The sequence below is a fragment of the Tachysurus vachellii genome, chromosome 22 (assembly GCF_030014155.1).
Source record: "Tachysurus vachellii isolate PV-2020 chromosome 22, HZAU_Pvac_v1, whole genome shotgun sequence".
Taxonomy (NCBI): Eukaryota; Metazoa; Chordata; class Actinopteri; order Siluriformes; family Bagridae; genus Tachysurus; species Tachysurus vachellii.
The window spans coordinates 4,657,242-4,677,359 of NC_083481.1; the positions used below are offsets into that span (position 1 = coordinate 4,657,242).

Here is a 20,118-nt window from a genome sequence, read left to right on the forward strand (position 1 = left end):
TGTGCTCCTCTTTCTGCTGTTTACAAACTGGCTGGATTTTGAAAATGATTGAGAGTTTTTTGCCTAGGCATATTTGCATGTGGTATTGCATTCTAGCTTTTCTTGTTTCTTGTTTTCTAGCTTTTACAAAGTTTTAGCTTTGTACCAAAGTAGCAAATATACACACGCTACGTAAGTATAAGGGCTTTATTAGCCAATCATAAGACATAGAGGAAAAACATGAAAAAATGGGAATTTTTAACAGTCAAATCCCAGTATTTACTGTCTAATAAGAACAAATTGATAACTATATATCTATCTGTGTATATACATACAACTTGTTATAGATTATATATTAGTTATAGATTAAATATAAAATTCTATTTTAAACTTTACCTTTAAATCTCCCAAATAAACAATTTAAACTGTATATGCATTAAGTAGCAATGACCAAGCCTTTAAAAATGTCTTGTACCCAAGCGTACGATAGATAGATAGATAGATAGATAGATAGATAGATAGATAGATAGATAGATAGATAGATAGATAGATAGATAGATAGATAGAATTTATTTCAAATACTATCCACTGCTGATTAACTACAATATGTTTGATAAAAACCATGTCAACTATTAATGGCAACCCTGTATGATATCAAATTTGCTTGGTCTTTTGCAATTATCAGACAAACATGTTGCCAAATCAACTGTCGCACTTGTCAGGCCACCAAAACGTTCCACTTGACATATGAGAGGTAGGAGGTTGAGGGAGCCAGTCTGTGTTACTATCAATTATTCAGACCTATTCAAGTGTGCTTGTTGGTTTGAGTTTCTTAAGAGCATATACATGACAGTGCTATCAGGTAGTAACAAAAGTCTTTAAAACCCAATGTTCTTAAAATTAAATAAATTACATACAGTGGGAGAATTGAATACATACAGTATGTAATCATGCCTGATGATTTGTGCAAACAGTTGCATCCTGGACTGTGCACTTCTGTATGTGTTTAAGGTTTTTAACAGCTATCTCCACCCTTAGCACAAAAGCAAATACCCAACACCCACGTGATTGTAGTAGCTCTTGTTATGCTCATTACTTTAATAATCTACAGAGAGAATACCACACTAATCAATGCCAAACTACCCTTATTTTCTGCCTACTGAAAATATGAAATTCTATATGTTTGCAAAAATACATTATGCAATTTTATGGTTTCGACTGAAGAAAATGAGAGAAAGTATGTACTGTCATCTGCAAATAACTCAAAGTCAAAAGATGATAATAGATAGTCCTTTATCAGCTCTAGCGCTGTGGCTTTAGTGCAATTGCTTGCACCAGGTGGAATAACACCCACGGTCCCACCCTCACGGTGTGCAGCATGCAAATTCAACAAGGGCAGGGATCAGGTTCCTTATCCCACATTGACAATAGAAAGAGAGCTCTCAGTTTGGAGTTGTATTCATCGTCAAGTTGCATACAGACTGGGATGTGCTAGGTTCAGCATCCTGATTAAAGACTAAATAACCAGTTGACTGCCAAACCTGCTTGACCAGAAATGCCAATAGCGGACTTGCTGGGAGTGCACTTTGACATGCAGCTCCTGGCCAAGCTGACTGCGTCTGCTGCTGCTATTCTTTTCGTCACCTGGGTCTTCCGATTTTATAGCTCCAGGGCTCGAGGCCAAGCAAGAGCCAAGAAGAGACTACCTTCTCCCAGGAGCACTCAACCAAGTCCTGAAACCTGCAGCCCTTGCAAAACGGTGTTAGATCCATTAAAAGACAAAGGGAAAGAGGAAAATGGTGGAGAAAACCGGTCTAGGCAGTCCACTGTGGATTCTGGGCAAGGCATTCTTCAACTACAAAAAACAGATGACAAGGTTAAAAAGGAAGAGAATAAAGAGTTGGAGGTCTTTGTTTCTGACACAGAGGGACGTTCCACACTGCTCTCTGGTGTGGAACGCAGCACAGAAGAGGATACAAAGTCTGCGGACGTTGTGACCGATGCACAAGGAAGTTCCGTGCTTTTCTCTGGTGTGGAGCGCAACATAGAAGTGGATAAAAAGTCTGAGGATTTTGTGACAAATCCAGAGGAAATTCCATTGTCATCCTCTGGTGTGGAATGTAACATTAAAGAGTGTAAAAAGTCTGAGGACATTGTGACCAATACAGAGGGAAGTTCCTTGGTTTTCCTTGTTGTGGATAAAAAGCCTGAAGAATTTGTGACCAATCCAGAGGGGAAATTGTCACCTTCCTCTGGTGTGGAGGGTAACATGGAGGACTTCTTGGACAAGACAGAGAGGGAGATTAAAGTCAACAAAAGAGAACTGACTCTCCTGACACCTGGTTTAGATGTCAGAGCGGCAAGTCCAAGTGGACGTCGCTCGCCATGCCAGCTTTTTAAGCTGGATGGTGGAGTTGAAGTTGGCAGAGAGCTCAGGCAGAATATGGGTCATCCTGGAACTTTTTCCAGTTTCCAGTCAAAGGCAGAGATCAAAGTGGAGAATGCTGACCTGGTAATAGATGGGCCTGGAGATCAAAGCACTGCAGTTCGTGGTAAGATTTATGATTATTTTGTCGAGACATCCTCACAGTCAGTTTCAGATTTAAGCCCCACCCATTCTAGAAGTCCAATTTATGGACCATATGAAGCCAGCATAAAGGATAAACCTCGGACACCAAGTCCCTTGCCTTCATCTTTAATCATTAGAGATCTAGACATTTTAATTGACTCCGAGAGAGTGTCTCAAGTACCCATCAGATCAGAAACTGGAAGACATCTCAGACATGGACTAATTCGCAAGGACAGTTATCTTGCTGCTGCTGCAGAGTCAGAAGTCCAGATCCCGTTTCCTTCTCCTGTGACTCATTGCCGCTCACCCACACTTCTGAATGAGTTTTCAACAAACTCCACAGAGTCACCAAAACAAATACAATTCTCTGAGGATCCACAAGTGGAAACAGTGGCTAGGGCCCAATTTTTTCACCTTCCTGTGGAGAACATAGGAAATGCTGAACTGGAGAGTTTAACTGGAAAACTTGACCTGGGCAATTGTCTGGAAGCACTGATGCTTGCCAAGAAACATAGACACAATGCTCTTCAGCAAGCTGCTCTGAGAGTTATGTCAGACAATTACTTTCAGGTCCTACGAGATCCAAACCTGTACGGTCGACTTAAGGCAGGTGAGCGAGACCAGATCCAGAGGCAGCGCAGTAGAGGCAAAAGACACCTCATGGTCGCAGACATGGACTCCCCAGATTGGACCAGAAGTCATTCACGGTCTACAGACTCCTACATTGTAAGAGGAGCTAGTGGACTTTTTTACTATGATGATTACAAAGACACATGGGATCTTCAGTGCCAAATCCCTCAGGAAGTCTCATCCAAGGGCTGTGCAATGTGCACCATGGATAACTATTTGTTTGTAGCTGTAGGCTTCCAATGCACATTACCATCAAGAAAGGTGTTTTGCTACAACCCCATGACCTCCATTTGGAGTGAAATCTGTCCGATGAATGAGGCCAGGCCTCACTGCAAGCTTGTAGCTCTACATGACCATGTGTATGCCATCGGAGGGGAGTGTCTCTCAACAGTGGAGCGTTATGACCCTAGGACTAACAGATGGACCTTTGTCGCACCACTACCCAATGAGACTTTTGCGGTTGCCCATCGGGCTACGGCTTGCAACGGTGAGCTGTTTGTTTCTGGTGGCACCCTGAAGTATACGCTCTTGCGCTACAACCCCAAAACTGATGTCTGGCGGCAGAGCTTGATTATGGGCACCAAAGAAAGGACGACAGAAATGGTAGCAGTTCGTAACTTCCTCTATCGGTTTGACGTTAACCCTTACATAGGGATCAGTGTGTATCGCTACCATGTTGTGGCCAAGCTATGGTATGAGTGCTGTTCTAAGCAAATTCCACACTGCCCGCCCTTTCAGTGTGTCACTATGGATGATGTCATCTACTGTGTAAATCGGCAGTTTACTATGAGGTTCTTAGCTGATGAAAAATCTCCAGGCTTTGTGGCGGATGATTTACAAATCCTCACACAATCTAAGGGTATTTTATTCCCTTTTGTTCTTACACTGCCTGAAAAACGTACTCTTCAAACTAGCGTTTGAATTCAGTCAGCTCAGTCGAGAAAAAGACTGGCGCACCCAGAGTTCATAGTTGGAGACCATATTAAGTTACTGGAATGCACAGTCGTCTTAATCAGTGGCAGTCGAAGTGAAATATCAAAGCTATTAAAGCCAGTAATTGTAAAGCTAGATCAGATTTAGTGTGCACTCCCAGTGAGATAAATCTGCCGTTCCAATGAGAGCTGTTTGTTATCAGAGTTTTTCAGTCCACTCTTGGGTCTAAGTAAACTCTTAAATCTTGCTAATGTCTAGTGCTACTGCTTAAAGTGTTTCACTCGAATATACTGCTCCAAAATGCTATAAGCAAAATGTCAGCTAATCAATATGTAGAGTGGAGCCATGCTGCAATTTGCTGTAATGAATAACACAAATGCTCATCATTTCCAAGATTTATGAAGAATGTTATAAGGATATTCATAGCATGCTTTGCTCTCACGCCCATTTGAGAACTTGAACTCATGAATAATTCAAAATGATAAATTATCGAATGTTGGCTTTTTTCCCCCACTGTCCTTCATTGACATCAATGTCTGGACTTTTATGTTTATCACTTCTCTTTTTAGATAAGTAAAATAAGGCTAACATTGTTGAATACTATGTAGTGCCACTGAGTGTGTCTATTTAAAATTTCCAAATATGTAATATATTTTCAGCAACATAACATAATCCCATGAGGGATGGCACGGTGGCGTTATTGGTAGCGTTCCTGGGCATGGATTACTGTTTGTGCGGGGTTTCATATGGTCTTTTAGGAATATTTAGTTTCCTACTATAGTTCTCTAGTTTCCTCCCAAAGCATGCTGGTAGGTGGATTAGCTACTCTCAATTACCACTAGGTGTGAATGGTTGCTTGCATGGTTCCAGTGATGTACCAGCATCCCATCCAGGATAGATTCCCACCATACACCATGTGGTTTCAGGATAGGTCCAGGATCCAGCACAACCTGGACCAGAATAAAACAAGATGAATGCTAACCATATCATAAACCTTCATATCACTTTTGAGTTGTGCATATGCATACATGTGAGACTATGTCAATTTTAGGATACTCACTTTCTTTAGGTCACATGTAAATATATGTTACATATCAAAATATTATATTCTGTATATAAATATATATTATATATATGTAATATATCAATATCATATATTAAATACAATGTACTTGGAATATATATTGTACGCTAATGAAATAATAAATCCTGGACTATAATCTGCCTTATAAATATATGTAATCAATTATTTGATGCTTTAATACAAGACAAGGACTTTCAAACAAAGCTGAGAAAAAAAGAAATACTGAATGGTATACCATAACATAGCATGCCTGCCTGCTCGCTTGTTCATGATCTGTAACAATGGCACCATCATGTGGATGTTTACCGTGAGTCAACAGAATTTAACTGGTTATTCATAAACTGGAAAACAAAACCCCACACGTAGTTAAAATGTAGGAGCAACCAGAAAGGTTTGGAGAACTGATCTGCATTTTCAGACAGCAGGGACAGTGTAACACGGATGGCTGACCGTCAAATGTTTGCATCCTTGATTGTGTAATTAAACACTTTGATTCCTTGTAATTGAACACTTAATGGGATGGGAGTTTGGACAGGTCCCCTCAGAATCTCTTCATGAAAGTGTGAGTTGTTTTGCAGCACACATGGCCCATTTCAACATCGCGCAGTTATTGTGGGGCAACAACAATGCACATTATATCCATCTTGCAACAAAATCTGGGCTAGAAATCGAATTTGCAGGCTGTTATGGGATAAATTGATAAACAGGGCTTAGCAAATTGAACCAGTTGTTTCTCTCTCGTGTACATACTTACACATGCATTTACCTTCTGATATTGAAGATTTCTGATAAAATGCTGAAAAGGCTTGAAACTACATTCTGAAAATGAAAGAAAAAATGCAGCCAAAAGATAGTGAATGACCCCAAGTGTAAAAAAAAAATTTACTGTTGAACATCACATGATCAGTTCGCATATTCATTGTAGATTTAATTTTATTGACAATGTGAGAAGAATTTTCTTTGAAGGATGAAGTAAAGGTACACAGTGATACTCATTCCGTTTCATTTTATGCACATTCATATTTTTGAAACAGAAAATCCAAAAAAATAACTTTCCTGCCTTCCTAAACATTTTCCCAATCTGATAGTAAATCGAAATGTTTCACAATCGTTTGCTGCGCTGTTGCTGGGATCTTGAGTGACACCTATTATATAAAATGTAAAGGAAATGAAGCACCAATCAAAATGTGATTTTGTTCTTTTTTTATGCCACAAACTAGCACAAAATTTGCACCAATTATCAGAATATTAGGATAACATAAAATGTGCATTTTAGAGAGATGAAAAATATGCTGTACTTTCTTGCTCATTATAATCAATTTTATTCAGTAATTCAGTGCTGTTGAATTCATGGTTCTCACTCACTCTCTCTCTCATTCATTTTCTACCGCTTATCCGAACTACCTCGGGTCACGGGGAGCCTGTGCCTATCTCAGGCGTCATCGGGCATCAATGCAGGATACACCCTGGACAGAGTGCCAACCCATCGCAGGGCACACACACACTCTCATTCACTCACACAATCACACACTACGGACAATTTTTTCAGAGATGCCAATCAACCTACCATGCATGTCTTTGGACCGGGGGAGGAAACCGGAGTACCCGGAGGAAACCCCAGAGGCACGGGGAGAACATGCCACACACACAAGGCGGAGGTGGGAATCGAACCCCCGACCCTGGAGGTGTGAGGCAAACATGCTAACCACTAAGCCATTGTGCCCCCCTGAATTCATGATTATGTCTGATTAATTTTCTATAATAGCAGCTCTGAAAGAGGTTCCGGGTGCTCAGCAAATCACAGGTTAATATTCATGTATTAATACACATATAATGTAATGCATTATCCTAATAATAACTAGCGTTTACAAATGTTATGTAAGAAGTATGATTTTCTGTATAATTAAGCAATATGGCACAAGCAAGATTGCAATTACGCCGTGATTTGGCCGTAGGCATAAGCCTGTAGGGTTTGTGCCTACGGGGATACACACTATAAAATGTCCCAGTGCGGATCTAGGAAATATAAGTGCTCTTGAAACTGTCACTTAATCGAATGGAATAAGTGGAGCGGATATAATTGTTGTATAATCATTGTTATGGTGAAGATTTCTGAAAGTAGACATTTATTTAACATTTATGAGTCTCCAGTGTCAGTGTTTTAAATTTCCACCAAGGGAAAGTCTTGACGACGAAGGACTTTGCCGTTGCACGGTAATAACACAAGTCTTCTTCTTATTAACTTCAAGAGAGGCTGGTAAGTGAAAAGACTCGTACGGAAAAATGCTACAACATACTGAAAATAATGAACTGACTTGTCATGAACGTTGTGCAGTTCATTGGTAATCATTGGTGCATTGGTGTTGTTTAAAAGCAAAAACTTAAATAAAATAAGAAAAAAAAATAATAATTAATCAAATAATCAACGTCCACCCGCTTGCTGGTTGTAGCAGTAACTCTAAACTGTACTTATGAACTATTGTACTTCAAAACACATATCTAGTGTAGATTCTGAAAATTGTGTAAGACTTTTAAATAAAAGAATGGAGAATGTTTACAATATTCAATGTTCTTTATTAAGAGGTATATATAGATGCTATTTAGAATGATTAATGATATGTATGTGCACAATCAATCTGATAAAATCAGGGTTATACACATGGCAGAGGTGACATTGGTCTAGCAGCATTTCCTGGCATGTGGTTTATTTTCAGGTCCTTCTTTCTGACGGAGGTCAGGCGTGGCGCTCTGGCATGTCGAGGCTGACAGAATGCATCTGTGGGATGCACTGGATAAGCCGCTCTGTACATACTGTGCATGTGCGACCCCGCCTGCTGCTTCTCCAGCTGCGCTCGCCAAAGCTCTGTCAGACCGTAGTTGGTCGGAGGGCCTGGGAATATGTATACGCGTGTGTGTGTGTGTGTGTGTGTGTGTGTGTGTGTGTGTGTGTGTGTGAAGAAGGCGAAAGAGGAGAGAAGGAAGGAGGAGAGCAGGACTCAGGACTCAGCTGTTCTGTACTGCAATCATTAATTAGCCTGCTGACAGATTTGGAGCATATTTTCAACTAACTTTTAACTGCTGCTACTTGTGACAGAATGCTGAAAATGCAACGGCAAGCAAGCACCAATGCAACAAAATTAAAAGCTTTACAAAAATGAATATTGATTGGAAGAGTGATTTAGCTTTATTTATTACTAGTAACACTGTGTAATGCCGTAATTACTGTTTATAGAGTGACATGACTCATCATATAGTGACATGACTCATCATAGAGAGACATGACTCATCATACAGTCATAGTATGACATGACTCATCATAGAGTGTTATGATTCAGAGTGACATGACTCATCCCAGAAAGACATGACTCATCATAAAGTGACATGAAATGATAAGCTCATTATGACAACTGATATAAGCCTACATTAACATTTTATAAAGACCTTTTACAAACAAAACTCAGTTATCTTATTAGCTGCTTATGTCATTTTTATGTCAAGTTGGCATAACACTTGATTAAAGTGTTTGGAATGACAGAACGAAAAATTACTGTTAAAGCACAAAATTATATTAGTAGTTATAAACTGGATATAACTTTCTATAAAATCAGAAACTCATATCCATGGTGATACACTAAGATAACAGAATTCAAGGGTTAATACCATGAAGCGGATGATCTGACTTCTCAGGGATCCAACCCATCTTGTCAGTGTGCCATGTGCGGAGCTTGGGAAGGCCAGTGGAGCTATGTCGACTATAAGACTCGTCATAGAGTGTGACCAAGTAATGTGAGGTGGGTGTGTTATGGTGGGAGAAAAGGAGTCTGGTAGGAAGACCCTGGACACACAGATGATAGAAAGATAATAAGGTCTCAATTTTCTTGAACCATGCATAAGACTGACATAACCATGCCATACAGTAAACTGTGTTGTTTGACTGAGTTGTAATCGTTGTTGACTGCTGTCATCAGTCTTCTCTCTAGTTTCTAGTAAAACCTGATGTAAGGAGAATGCACTAGCATGTGACATAAGTGGCCAAACATTATAACAGTAATGACATTCATTACCAATGTTAATGTCAATTTTGTGCTGCATTTATGTTATAAAATAACCACTTTCTCGAGGAAAATCACGCTGATGTTTTTATTTTTTAAAATTCAACAATGATTTCTGAAGATTCAAGGAAATAAATTCTGATTTTCAACTTAAATTTCACAGCCTACTTTAGTTCTATGCTAAGATTTCAGCCACCATTTTAATCCAGACCGTGATGTGAACTGTGCGAATGCTTTCAAGTAAGAATAATGGGAATTTTTCTCATCCTTGCAAGTTCTACATGGCATAAAATCTGCATTACGACAGAAATGAAAAAATTTTTACTGCACTTTACTTGCTCATAGGATTTACTATGCTGTACCATATCCACATTACTTTCCCATATTAAGTTAATAATTTATAAGATAGAATATGTGCAATATCTTCCACTTTGCCACTTCATGACAGCACTTTTGCACTTTCTGCTTAGGAGTGTACAAATGTAGCATAAGCATTTACTTGTATGTAGATGCTTAAGCACTCATTATGCATGACACTAAACTTTTTTAATCATGTTTCTCAAACCTCAGATCTACGAATCGCCGTCCGCCTCACGATCACATCTGGTTTGTGGTCTGGATGAGGCTTGAAGTCCAGCCTGTTGCTACTTTGTGCTGTGTTACACTTCTGAGAGAACTGACACACACACACACACACACACACACACACAGACACACACACAGAATGTATACAGTAGGCAAAAAAATAGCTAAGTGGAAAAGAAGACCTAACGGCAGCACTCAGCAATCGCAGTGCACAATCAGCAGCCTTATCGATCGCTGCCGCTTTTCCAGCTCATCTTTCTCTCAGAGCCGAATGAACACTCAGCCATGGCAGTGCTATTCGTCTGCTGTTCAAACACCCCGGCTGTGCTGAGTCAGCTTAATCGCACACCTCTAATCACTTTTGCAAAGATCTTGAGTCTTGCTTAAGGAAATCTTACCCTATCAGGGTCTGAATCACAGAGTGTGAATGTTTGCAGTTTGAAGGCCGTATGTTTGCGAGAACAGCAGGCGATCGGTGATTGTGACTGAGAGGAAATAAATGTTCACCCAAAACAAACAGAAAACCCTTTCTTCCTAGAATAAAGAGAAAGATGCAAGACATCTATTTGAACCTTCTAGAAAATTGAGATGAAGCTTATCGACATTTGTGAAGTACATAATGTTTTTTAATAACTGCTTTTATATACTGCTTTAATTAGAGGTGAGATGAAGTAGATGAATAATGCGGGAATAAGATGCTTAGACAGAGTAACGGTCAAGATTAGAGACATGTCATGAGTTTTGCTTATTAAATCTGTTAAGTGCTTGTGAAAGCAACACTTTAGAAGCTATTAAAATAATGAAGCAAGCCTCAGCCTAAATGTTGCTGCTTCGGAGATAAACTGTATAACTAAAAGCTGCAATTTTGTCGGTTTTCACTGTGTACCTACTATTTGTTTATATGAGGTGGATGTACAATTTATGGATTTAATTCCATTTCTGCATGGTTAGCAATCTGGAGAGGTTCAACTCCATACACACTGTGGACTCATAAAATCTATAGGGAAGTGTAATCAAAAATTTCCTTTATTTTTTTTATTATTCTATCTCCACCCATATTACAGCTTAGAGCTGAGATCGAACAGTGACTGCATTTCAGTGTAGGACTACTGCAACACACTGATAAACTACATTGCAGCTGAGTATTACATTCTCCCTGACTTAAAAAGCGGCGTTTAATTCTTAAAATGCAATCCATTGCTGATTTTTCTTTTTTAAAAGATCAGATGTTGTGTAAGTTAGATAGTTAAAGGTTCTGTAAAAAAGGGAAGTTAGATAGTTAAAGGTTCTGTAAAAAAGGGAAGTTAGATAGTTAAAGGTTCTGTAAAAAAGGGAAGTTAGATAGTTAAAGGTTCTGTAAAAAAGGGAAGTTAGATAGTTAAAGGTTCTGTAAAAAAGGGAAGTTAGATAGTTAAAGGTTCTGTAAAAGCTTAGATAGATAGTTAAATAGTTAAAGGTTCTGTAAAAGGGAAGTTAGATAGTTAAATAGTTAAAGGTTCTGTAAAAGGGAAGTTAGATAGTTAAAGGTTATGTAAAAGCTTAGTTAGATATTTAGATAGTTAAAGGTTCTGTAAAAGCTTAGATAGATAGTTAAATAGTTAAAGGTTCTGTAAAAGGGAAGTTAGATAGTTAAATAGTTAAAGGTTCTGTAAAAGCTTAGTTAGATAGTTAAATAGTTAAAGGTTCTGTAAAAGGGAAGTTAGATAGTTAAAGGTTATTTAAAAGCTTAGTTAGATATTTAGATAGTTAAAGGTTCTGTAAAAGCTTAGTTAGATATTTAGATAGTTAAAGGTTCTGTAAAAGGGAAGTTAGATAGTTAAAGACTCTGTAAAGGGGAAGTTAGATAGTTAATGGTTCTGTAAAAGCTTAGTTAAATAGTTAAAGATTTTGTAAAAGGGAAGTTAGATAGTTAAAGTTTCTTTAAATGGGTATGTAGGTAGTACAATGGTTATTTAAATGGATCTTTAGATATATCTTTGGTTCTTTAGATGTTTCTTTAAAAAAACATGGCAGCTTAATTGTTAAGGTGTTGGACCACTGCTTGGAAGGTCATGAGTTTGAATCCCAGTTCTGCCAAGCTTGGTTGTATAAAAAATGAAATAAAATAAGGTCACTCTGGATAAGGGTGTCTGCTAAAATGGTTAAGGAAGGTGAGAGAAACTCTTATAAACTGTTTATTAGCTAGCAAAACACTCAATACACCCAAAGTTTCCTTAATGTTCCTTGAATAATACAAATTCAGAAGTATTAAGTTAGTTGACATTCACACAGCAACAGTTATGTTATGGAAATTAAAATCCTGGATTCTGCAGGTTATGTTTCTGATTCCTATTCTGAGCCAAAACAAATATATGATTTATTTCTATTCTTTCTAGCAGTACAGTTATGTTTTATTAAGTTTATATTACATTTTAGGAAAAGCATACTATTCTGTTTTAAGATTAATGAATGTTATTTTCGTATTATATCTATTTAATTCAGTGTTAAAGATAAGGGCAGTATGTATGATAGTTTTCATATCTATTTTATCTGTCATTCCATGTCTTTTTTATCAGTAAATCCTGTTCTGTGTCACTGAAACAACTCAAGGAAGCAGGTGTAAAGTGATACCTGCAGTCTCTCCTCAGCCCAGTTGCCTATGAGCACTTTGTCGGCATATTTCTGTTCAATCCTCCATCCTGGCTGCTTCCATTTATCATAAGTCATGTCCTTTTCTTGCATAATGCACCTTACCTCCCCGTGTCCTAGTGCAACAGAAACTCCAGCACTTTTACATTCAGAATGAAGACAGAAACGATCGCAGCTCAATTGTAACGCTGTCACAGCAGGGGGGAAGGACGGAGCGGTTTGTTACTATAGAAACAAGGTAAACACTCATTAAGAAAGAAGCTCATATTCCATATGACGAATATCACTTGATGAATGAATTTATAAATGAGGTTTTGTCTGCAAGGTCTGAGAAGTAGATAAGATATAAAGACTGATATTTAAAAAAAAGAAAAGAAAAAAGAAAAACATCTTCCAGAATATAGAAAAGAAATGCCAGTGTACTAATATGGCATACATAACTTCTTCATGGTAGACGTAAAATTGCCTTGTTAATATTAATGAGCCAAAATAATACAAAAATACAAAATACACAGAAATATACAGAGGATAATTAAATTACATACATAAATTACATTATTAGTGATTTTTATCAGCCGTTTTGTCCTACGGGTGTACAAACTTTTGCATGCATTGTAGAAGTTTGTGGTTTTAGTTTTAGATTTGGAGCTCTGCCCATTGAAAATGTCTCTGAGATTCTGGCTCATGATTTTATGAAAATTTCATAGAAATGTAATAGCTCTTACGTGCTAGAAGTTTATTCCTGTGTGTCACCTCAATGATGAATTATCATCATTGTGTGTATATGTGTGTAATACTTTCTTGAATTTATTAATTATGAAGCACCCAAGTCTTTTTATTAACCTGCATGTGATTACCACCAACAAGAAGTGACAATGTCCTGTTATAAAAAAAAAAGACTCAATACTTACTTACAATGGACATCTTATGGTAGCTATTGAACTCCATTAATTCAAGTTTCAAGGTTCAAGGTTCTTTATTGATCTTATTCTTATTCATTATTTTTTCTGTTAAAGGTATTTGATTTGTGATTTCCCAAATATAAGTAAACAAGTCCTGAGATGACATTTCTGTTCAGATACTGAGTGCTTCAAACCAAAGAGACAAAGAAAGCTCATGTTTTAAATGTAAATAACCCCTATGTTTCACCACTAGGGGTTCTGAACAAACAGGCTACGATTTTTGACTGAAAAAAGCAAAAATACATTTCTGAACATTGTTGATATGTGAATTTGGATGAGAAAGGGTGTTAATCACATACAATATAAATTTAGGGTATAGGCTGGAGAACGAAAAACACTGGAGTAGAACCTCCAGGCCTCAGAGTGTCTTTATATAGCTGACAATCTGCTCCATGGCCTTCACTCCAGCAGGAATGCTCATCCAGCCCTTTCTGTAGAAGCTCATAATGCCATGGAAGCCATCAGGGACATTATACCATGTGACCTTGATTCCCAGGTCCTGTAGCCTCTTCCTGTACAGAATCCCATCATCCCTCAGCACATCGTACTGGCAGGTCAGGATAAAAGTGGGCGGCGTGAGGCGAAGAACATCATCCTTGGCCAGTAAAGGAGAAATCCCTGGTTCGAGACCACCTTTAACTATGTGATACACTTCACCGTCGTGGGCTGTCACCACCTGCTTTTGGGTGCCATCTTGGAATTCTTGTGGGAGGTTTGAGGGGTCGAGCCACTTGCTGTAATGCAGCTTTAGCTCGGCGGGAACATGTCTGCCCTCTAGCACATCCTGGCACACAGACATGTCACCATTTAGGTACTGGAGATAGTAGAAGACCGTACGAGCACGGGGCAATACAGGCACAGCGTGGTTCTGCTGATAAGAGGGCAGGTTGAAGTCGGCCATCTGCAGAGCCGGGTAGATGAGGACAAGGCCACAGGGTGACGGCTGATGCCCAACCGGGCTTGTGGCCAGCCTCTGGCTAAGAGCGGCTGCCAGATTACCACCTGCACTGTCTCCTCCCAGTGCCACACGAAGCGGGTCAACATTGAAATCAGCCGCCACAGACAGGAAATGACGCGTAGCGAGCTCGCAGTCATCTAGTGCGGCAGGAAAACGGTGCTCGGGAGCGAGTCTGTAACTGTCAGGATAACAACCAACACAATGATTTTCTGTTACGATTATAGCATATAAAATATCATTGCCAATATTATAAAAAAAATGTTTAAAGGTGTAAAACAATTCTTTCTAAATTTCTATAAAACACATAAAATTCATTTTCTTTCATTCTTCCTTCAAATTGGTGTATATATATATATACACCAATACATATATAATTGTATACACATATATAACATGTATTGTATATACATATACAGGGAGTGCAGAATTATTAGGGAAGTTGTATTTTTGAGGATTAATTTTATTATTGAACAACAACCATGTTCTCAATGAACCCAAAAAACTCATTAATAGCAAAGCTGAATATTTTTGGAAGTAGTTTTTAGTTTGTTTGTAGTTTTAGCTATTTTAGGAGGATATCTGTGTGTGCAGGTGACTATTACTGTGCATAATTATTAGGCAACTTAACAAAAAACAAATATATACCCATTTCAATTATTTATTTTCACCAGTGAAACCAATATTACATCTCAACATTCACTAATATACATTTCTGACATTCAAAAACAAAACAAAAACAAATCAGTGACCAATATAGCCACCTTTCTTTGCAAGGACACTCAAAAGCCTGCCATCCATGGATTTTGTCAGTGTTTTGATCTGTTCACCGTCAACATTGCGTGCAGCAGCAACCACAGCCTCCCAGACACTCTTCAGAGAGGTGTACTGTTTTCCCTCCTTGTAAATCTCACATTTGATGATGGACCACAGGTTCTCTATGGGGTTCAGATCAGGTGAACAAGGAGGCCATGTCATTAGTTTTTCTTCTTTTAGACCCTTTCTTGCCAGCCACGCTGTGGAGTACTTGGACGCGTGTGATGGAGCATTGTCCTGCATGAAAATCATGTTTTTCTTGAAGGATGCAGACTTCTTCCTGTACCACTGCTTGAAGAAGGTGTCTTCCAGAAACTGGCAGTAGGACTGGGAGTTGAGCTTGACCCCATCCTCAACCCGAAAAGGCCCCACAAGCTCATCTTTGATGATACCAGCCCAAACCAGTACTCCACCTCCACCTTGCTGGCGTCTCAGTCGGACTGGAGCTCTCTGCCCTTTACCGATCCAGCCACGAGCCCATCCATCTGGCCCATCAAGACTCACTCTCATTTCATCAGTCCATAAAACCTTAGAAAAATCAGTCTTCAGATATTTCTTGGCCCAGTCTTGACGTTTCAGCTTGTGTGTCTTGTTCAGTGGTGGTCGTTTTTCAGCCTTTCTTACCTTGGCCATGTCTCTGAGTATTGCACACCTTGTGCTTTTGGGCACTCCAGTGATGTTGCAGCTCTGAAATATGGCAAAACTGGTGGCAAGTGGCATCTTGGCAGCTGCACGCTTGACTTTTCTCAGTTCATGGGCAGTTATTTTGCGCCTTGGTTTTTCCACACGCTTCTTGCGACCCTGTTGACTATTTTGAATGAAACGCTTGATTGTTCGATGATCACGCTTCAGAAGCTTGGCAATTTTAAGAGTGCTGCATCCCTCTGCAAGATATCTCACTATTTTTGACTTTTCGGAGCCTGTCAAGTCCTTCTTTTGACCCATTTTGCCAAAGGAAAGGAAGTTGCCTAATAATTATGCACACCTGATATAGGGTGTAGATGTCATTAGACCACACCCCTTCTCATTACAGAGATGCACATCACCTAATATGCTTAATTGGTTGTAGGCTTTCGAGCCTATACAGCTTGGAGTAAGACAACATGCATAAAGAGGATGATGTGGTCAAAATACTCATTTGCCTAATAATTCTGCACTCCCTGTATAACAATTTATGATTAAAAGTATAATTCTAAAATAAGTCTGAAAGTTTACATTTTAAATAAACTATTTAAAAAAAATGTTAAATATTTTTAGAAATCTGTAATTTTATTTGTTAAAAATAGCAATATAAAAAAATACTGTAAAACACAGTTTTTAATTAATTTATTTAATTGTCTACATTTTTTGGAAAAGACACGTTTTGCATTTCTTACCCAACAGACACGACCATGGTGTCACTCTTTCTTGCAATGTGTCGACATACTCCATCGTACATGTCTAAAGAACGTGTAGGGAAGGTGAGGATCATTTAAAATTATATGGACTCATACAAAACAAACAAACAAGCTGTGTGTCTTACCGATGCTGCCAAGGACCCATCCTCCTCCATGAAAATACATGAGTCCTCGTCTTTTGTGCTCGGAAACAGCTGTGGGTTCGTAGATCCTCACTGGCACTCCAGCAAAGGTTGAGTCTTTAATGCGGAGACCAGCAGGGGAGGGACGTTTACGGCCAAGGATACAACCTGTCCACCATCGGGTAAAATGCACCTGATGACACAAACCCAGGCGCTCCAGGATACGACCCTGAGACAAAAAAAATCCATTTTAGACAGAAACATTCTTAGTACAGCTTTATACATGTTTTAAAGGTAGGGTCTCCGTTGTTTGAAAGCCAATGTTGACATTTGAAATCACCAAAACAAACATACCCCTAACCCAAATGGGTCCCACCCCTGTATTGATAGCTCCGCCCACACATACATATGCAACCTAGGCAACTAATGGAAAGAAATGTGTCTTTATCATAGCTGAAGGGAAGAACAATACGATTGCAAATAAACAAACAAGCAAAAATGACACACAAGCATAATCATGCAAAGTACAGCATATATTAGTTCTGTGTGACAAAGCAAAACCAACGTTACTCACCTATCGAGAAGGAAAAAAGTGCCTCAGCGTCTTAAGTAAAGTTGGTCACATATTCACAGATTGGAGTTTCCCGAGTCAATAACTCCTGAGCTAAACACTGTTACTACACAAAACACGGTTGTAGCTGCGTCTCTACATTACTACGATAGAAAAGAGGTGTTATTTGTGTAGTAACAGCGTTTAGCTCAGGAGTTATTGTCTCAGGAAACTCCAATCTGCGAATATGCGCCAACTTCCTGCTCCTTCAGTTCTCTCCAGCGCTGGAAAGCTGATCCTATATTAACACGTCCTACTTCTTACCTTATCGTAAGCCTTTCTTCACTTTCTTTCTTTGTTTTTACCCTCCATGTCAATGTTAAAACCGCTTTCTGCTAATGTCACACATGCGCACTGAACACTCTCTCTGCCCATATTGACAAGACACGCCCCTTTCTGCTCATTGGCTAAACGTTAGTTTTGTTTTTGTTTTGTTTGGCGGCCCAAAGCAGTTTTCTGAAGCATTTCTCAAACAACGGAGACCCCACCTTTAAGGGGCAGGGCCACATATACGCTCAGGTTGTTACATCAATAAAAAAGCACTAGAGATTACCTAGAAAATTTTAGAACCTGTGAGGTTAGCTAGCTAATGTTAAGTAAGAGAGCCAAAAGTGTGTACATACCAAACTGTCATTCCGACATGTGGGTCTCTTAGTTAAATTTCAAAATGAAAAGTTTCAAAAACTGCGAAACATTTACCATTCACCACTTTAAATTTCACCTAGCATTAGCATGAATGACCTCAAAACACTAGCATACGAGTTAGCTTTAGCATTAGCCAACTACAGGTTCTTGTTATTTCTTAATTTTAGTTAGCTACAGTATGAAATCAATAATATCTACTGTATGCTTGGGAGTTCATTTTACTTAGCTAGTTAATTTTAAACTTTGCTAGCATGAGATATTAAAGGCAGGGTGCACGATGTTTGAAAGCCAATGTTGACATTTTAAATCACCAAAACAAACACGCCCCTAACCCAAATGGGTGTCACCCCTGTTTTGATAGCTCCGCCCCACATATACATACGTAACCCAGGCAACTATTATGGCGGAACCTGCTGGGGCAGCTGGCCAAGGGGATATTTTTATCAATAAATGAACTTAATGAGTAATACTATGGTAATACAGATCAAATGTGTATTTGTAGTACTGTGTGTTGTACTGTGAAAGGTTTAGCTCCGTTTCACACGGAAGGCAACGTTCAACACCTAAAACCCGAGGCAGAGGTAACAGCAGGTATCCGCCATGTCAATGTTTTAATCACTTTCGTCTAATGTCAGACATGCGCACTGAACACTCTCTCCACCACATATTGACAAGACATGCCCCTTTCTGCTTATTGGCTACGTTTGTTTTGTCAGTTGGACCGACTCAGTTTTCTGAAGCATTTTTTCCAACATCGTGCAGCCCACCTTTAATGGATAGCTTGCTAACCGTTAAAAATTCTGATCTGTAACTGTATATGAAGAAAATAATTATGTCAACAATGTTGTATATTATGAAAGATCCGTATTTTGTGTACTCAAAACTAGCACTGTTGCATTTCCTTCCTTTTTCCTTCACTTGGTTTAAGGAGGACATTCAGGGGTGTGTTTATATATCTGCATATTCATGTATATTCATAGATAATGGCATATTTAATAAGGGGAAAGCTGTGGAGGAGTTTTCAGTTCATTCTAGGTCATTTCTGGGGCATTACAACCATTAAAGGTTTTATTATTCTACACGTTGCTTTTGAATTTCAGCAGATAAATCTAAGATGTATTGAGGAATAATGACTGGACAGGTTTTTCACCTTGAATTGGTTGAGTGTGTTTACACATGAAACGGTTTGAAGCTCTTCAGTGCCCTTGATGCTGTGATGGCAACCACATTAACGAACGCGGTCGACTCTATTATTTAAAGGCTTACAGTTTGTGACTTTAATAATGAATGCTATGAGGAGAATAATACGATAATAAATGAAAGAATACACATTGAACAATAAAATAATAACCGTAATACTTTTTAAAAAATACGGGCAGCTACTTGGATGGACTTTGTATCAAGTGTTGAGTTATACGTTAACTTGCCCTGTAACTCAAATACAAACCAGGATAATGAAAGATAAACACTGATAAACACTGAAGATGTTACAACTCTACAGATCAGATGCAGATTAATATACAACTGGATTTCACTATAGCATTCATTACAGGCATGCAAAATGTAACGAGTATATACTGTATAACACACATTATTTAGGGTATTATCCACTTTTGGAGAATTTAAGGCAATAGAAATGTAAAAGTCCTCTACAAGTCCCGTACACACTCACCATGACTTCTATCCCGACCATACAGCAGTGCATGACCTGCAGTTTTCCACGACTGGCAACTCCTGGAGGAATTTCAGCGTTCATTACCTCAGAAAACACCAATCCGATTACCAACAAGCAAAAGGCTGCAACTAGAGCAGCAAAACCGATCATTAGAATTGCAGTTCCTATTTCCATGGCCGCGTATGTCGGGGCGCGACGTTGAGGCAGTTCAAACACGGCTTTCCTTCTTATAGTGCTGTGTCAATGATATCTCCAGTCTTTCACAATCACGCCAGTGTCGGATCTCCTCCAAATGACCTGCCCTGTTAGAATAGGCAAAATAAATAAAGTCTCTAAGAATCTGGATTATGATTTTATGAAAATTTCATAGAAATGTAAAAGCCCTTACGTGCTAGAAGTTTATTCCTATGTGTCACCTCAATGATGAATTATCATATGTGTGTAATACTTTTGTATTGTGAGTCTTTTTATTAACC

General features: G+C 38.7%; 3 protein-coding genes across 3 annotated transcripts; 1 reads left to right on the top strand and 2 right to left on the bottom strand.

Annotated features, from left to right (window-relative positions):
• Positions 1-1,390: 1,390 nt before the first annotated feature.
• klhdc7a (kelch domain containing 7A) lies at positions 1,391-5,297 on the top strand. Its single transcript, XM_060858684.1, has one exon. It carries the CDS (start codon positions 1,535-1,537, stop codon positions 4,097-4,099), a length of 2,565 nt encoding a protein of 854 aa, XP_060714667.1. The 5' UTR covers positions 1,391-1,534; the 3' UTR covers positions 4,100-5,297.
• Positions 5,298-7,846: 2,549 nt separating this feature from the next.
• Positions 7,847-13,270, bottom strand: cfap107 (cilia and flagella associated protein 107). The gene is made up of 4 exons (XM_060857597.1): positions 12,443-13,270; positions 9,813-9,923; positions 8,856-9,030; positions 7,847-8,085 (listed from the first exon to the last, which is right to left on the bottom strand). Exons 1-4 carry the CDS (start codon positions 12,551-12,553, stop codon positions 7,847-7,849), a joined length of 636 nt encoding a protein of 211 aa, XP_060713580.1. The 5' UTR covers positions 12,554-13,270.
• Positions 13,271-13,417: 147 nt separating this feature from the next.
• LOC132837760 (arylacetamide deacetylase-like 4) lies at positions 13,418-19,877 on the bottom strand. Its single transcript, XM_060857594.1, has 4 exons — positions 19,640-19,877; positions 16,716-16,941; positions 16,570-16,633; positions 13,418-14,558 (listed from the first exon to the last, which is right to left on the bottom strand). Exons 1-4 carry the CDS (start codon positions 19,814-19,816, stop codon positions 13,781-13,783), a joined length of 1,245 nt encoding a protein of 414 aa, XP_060713577.1. The 5' UTR covers positions 19,817-19,877; the 3' UTR covers positions 13,418-13,780.
• Between the last annotated feature and the right edge of the window lie 241 nt (positions 19,878-20,118).

Bases quoted from the DNA above. Each gene is read 5' to 3' on its own strand.
- klhdc7a (XM_060858684.1), top strand. From the start codon at position 1,535: ATGCCAATAGCGGACTTGCTGGGAGTGCACTTTGACATGCAGCTCCTG.
- cfap107 (XM_060857597.1), bottom strand. From the start codon at position 12,553: ATGCAAGAAAAGGACATGACTTATGATAAATGGAAGCAGCCAGGATGG. The intron at 9,924-12,442 runs GTATCACTTTAC...TGTGTGTGTCAG, and splicing joins GGGCTGAGGAGAGACTGCAG to TTCTCTCAGAAGTGTAACAC. The intron at 9,031-9,812 runs GTTTGAGAAACA...CTGTGTGTCCAG, and splicing joins CGGCGATTCGTAGATCTGAG to GGTCTTCCTACCAGACTCCT.
- LOC132837760 (XM_060857594.1), bottom strand. From the start codon at position 19,816: ATGGAAATAGGAACTGCAATTCTAATGATCGGTTTTGCTGCTCTAGTT. The intron at 16,942-19,639 runs GTGAGTGTGTAC...TTTTTGTCTCAG, and splicing joins TGGTCGGGATAGAAGTCATG to GGTCGTATCCTGGAGCGCCT. The intron at 14,559-16,569 runs GTAAGAAATGCA...TTATCCTGACAG, and splicing joins ACCATGGTCGTGTCTGTTGG to TTACAGACTCGCTCCCGAGC.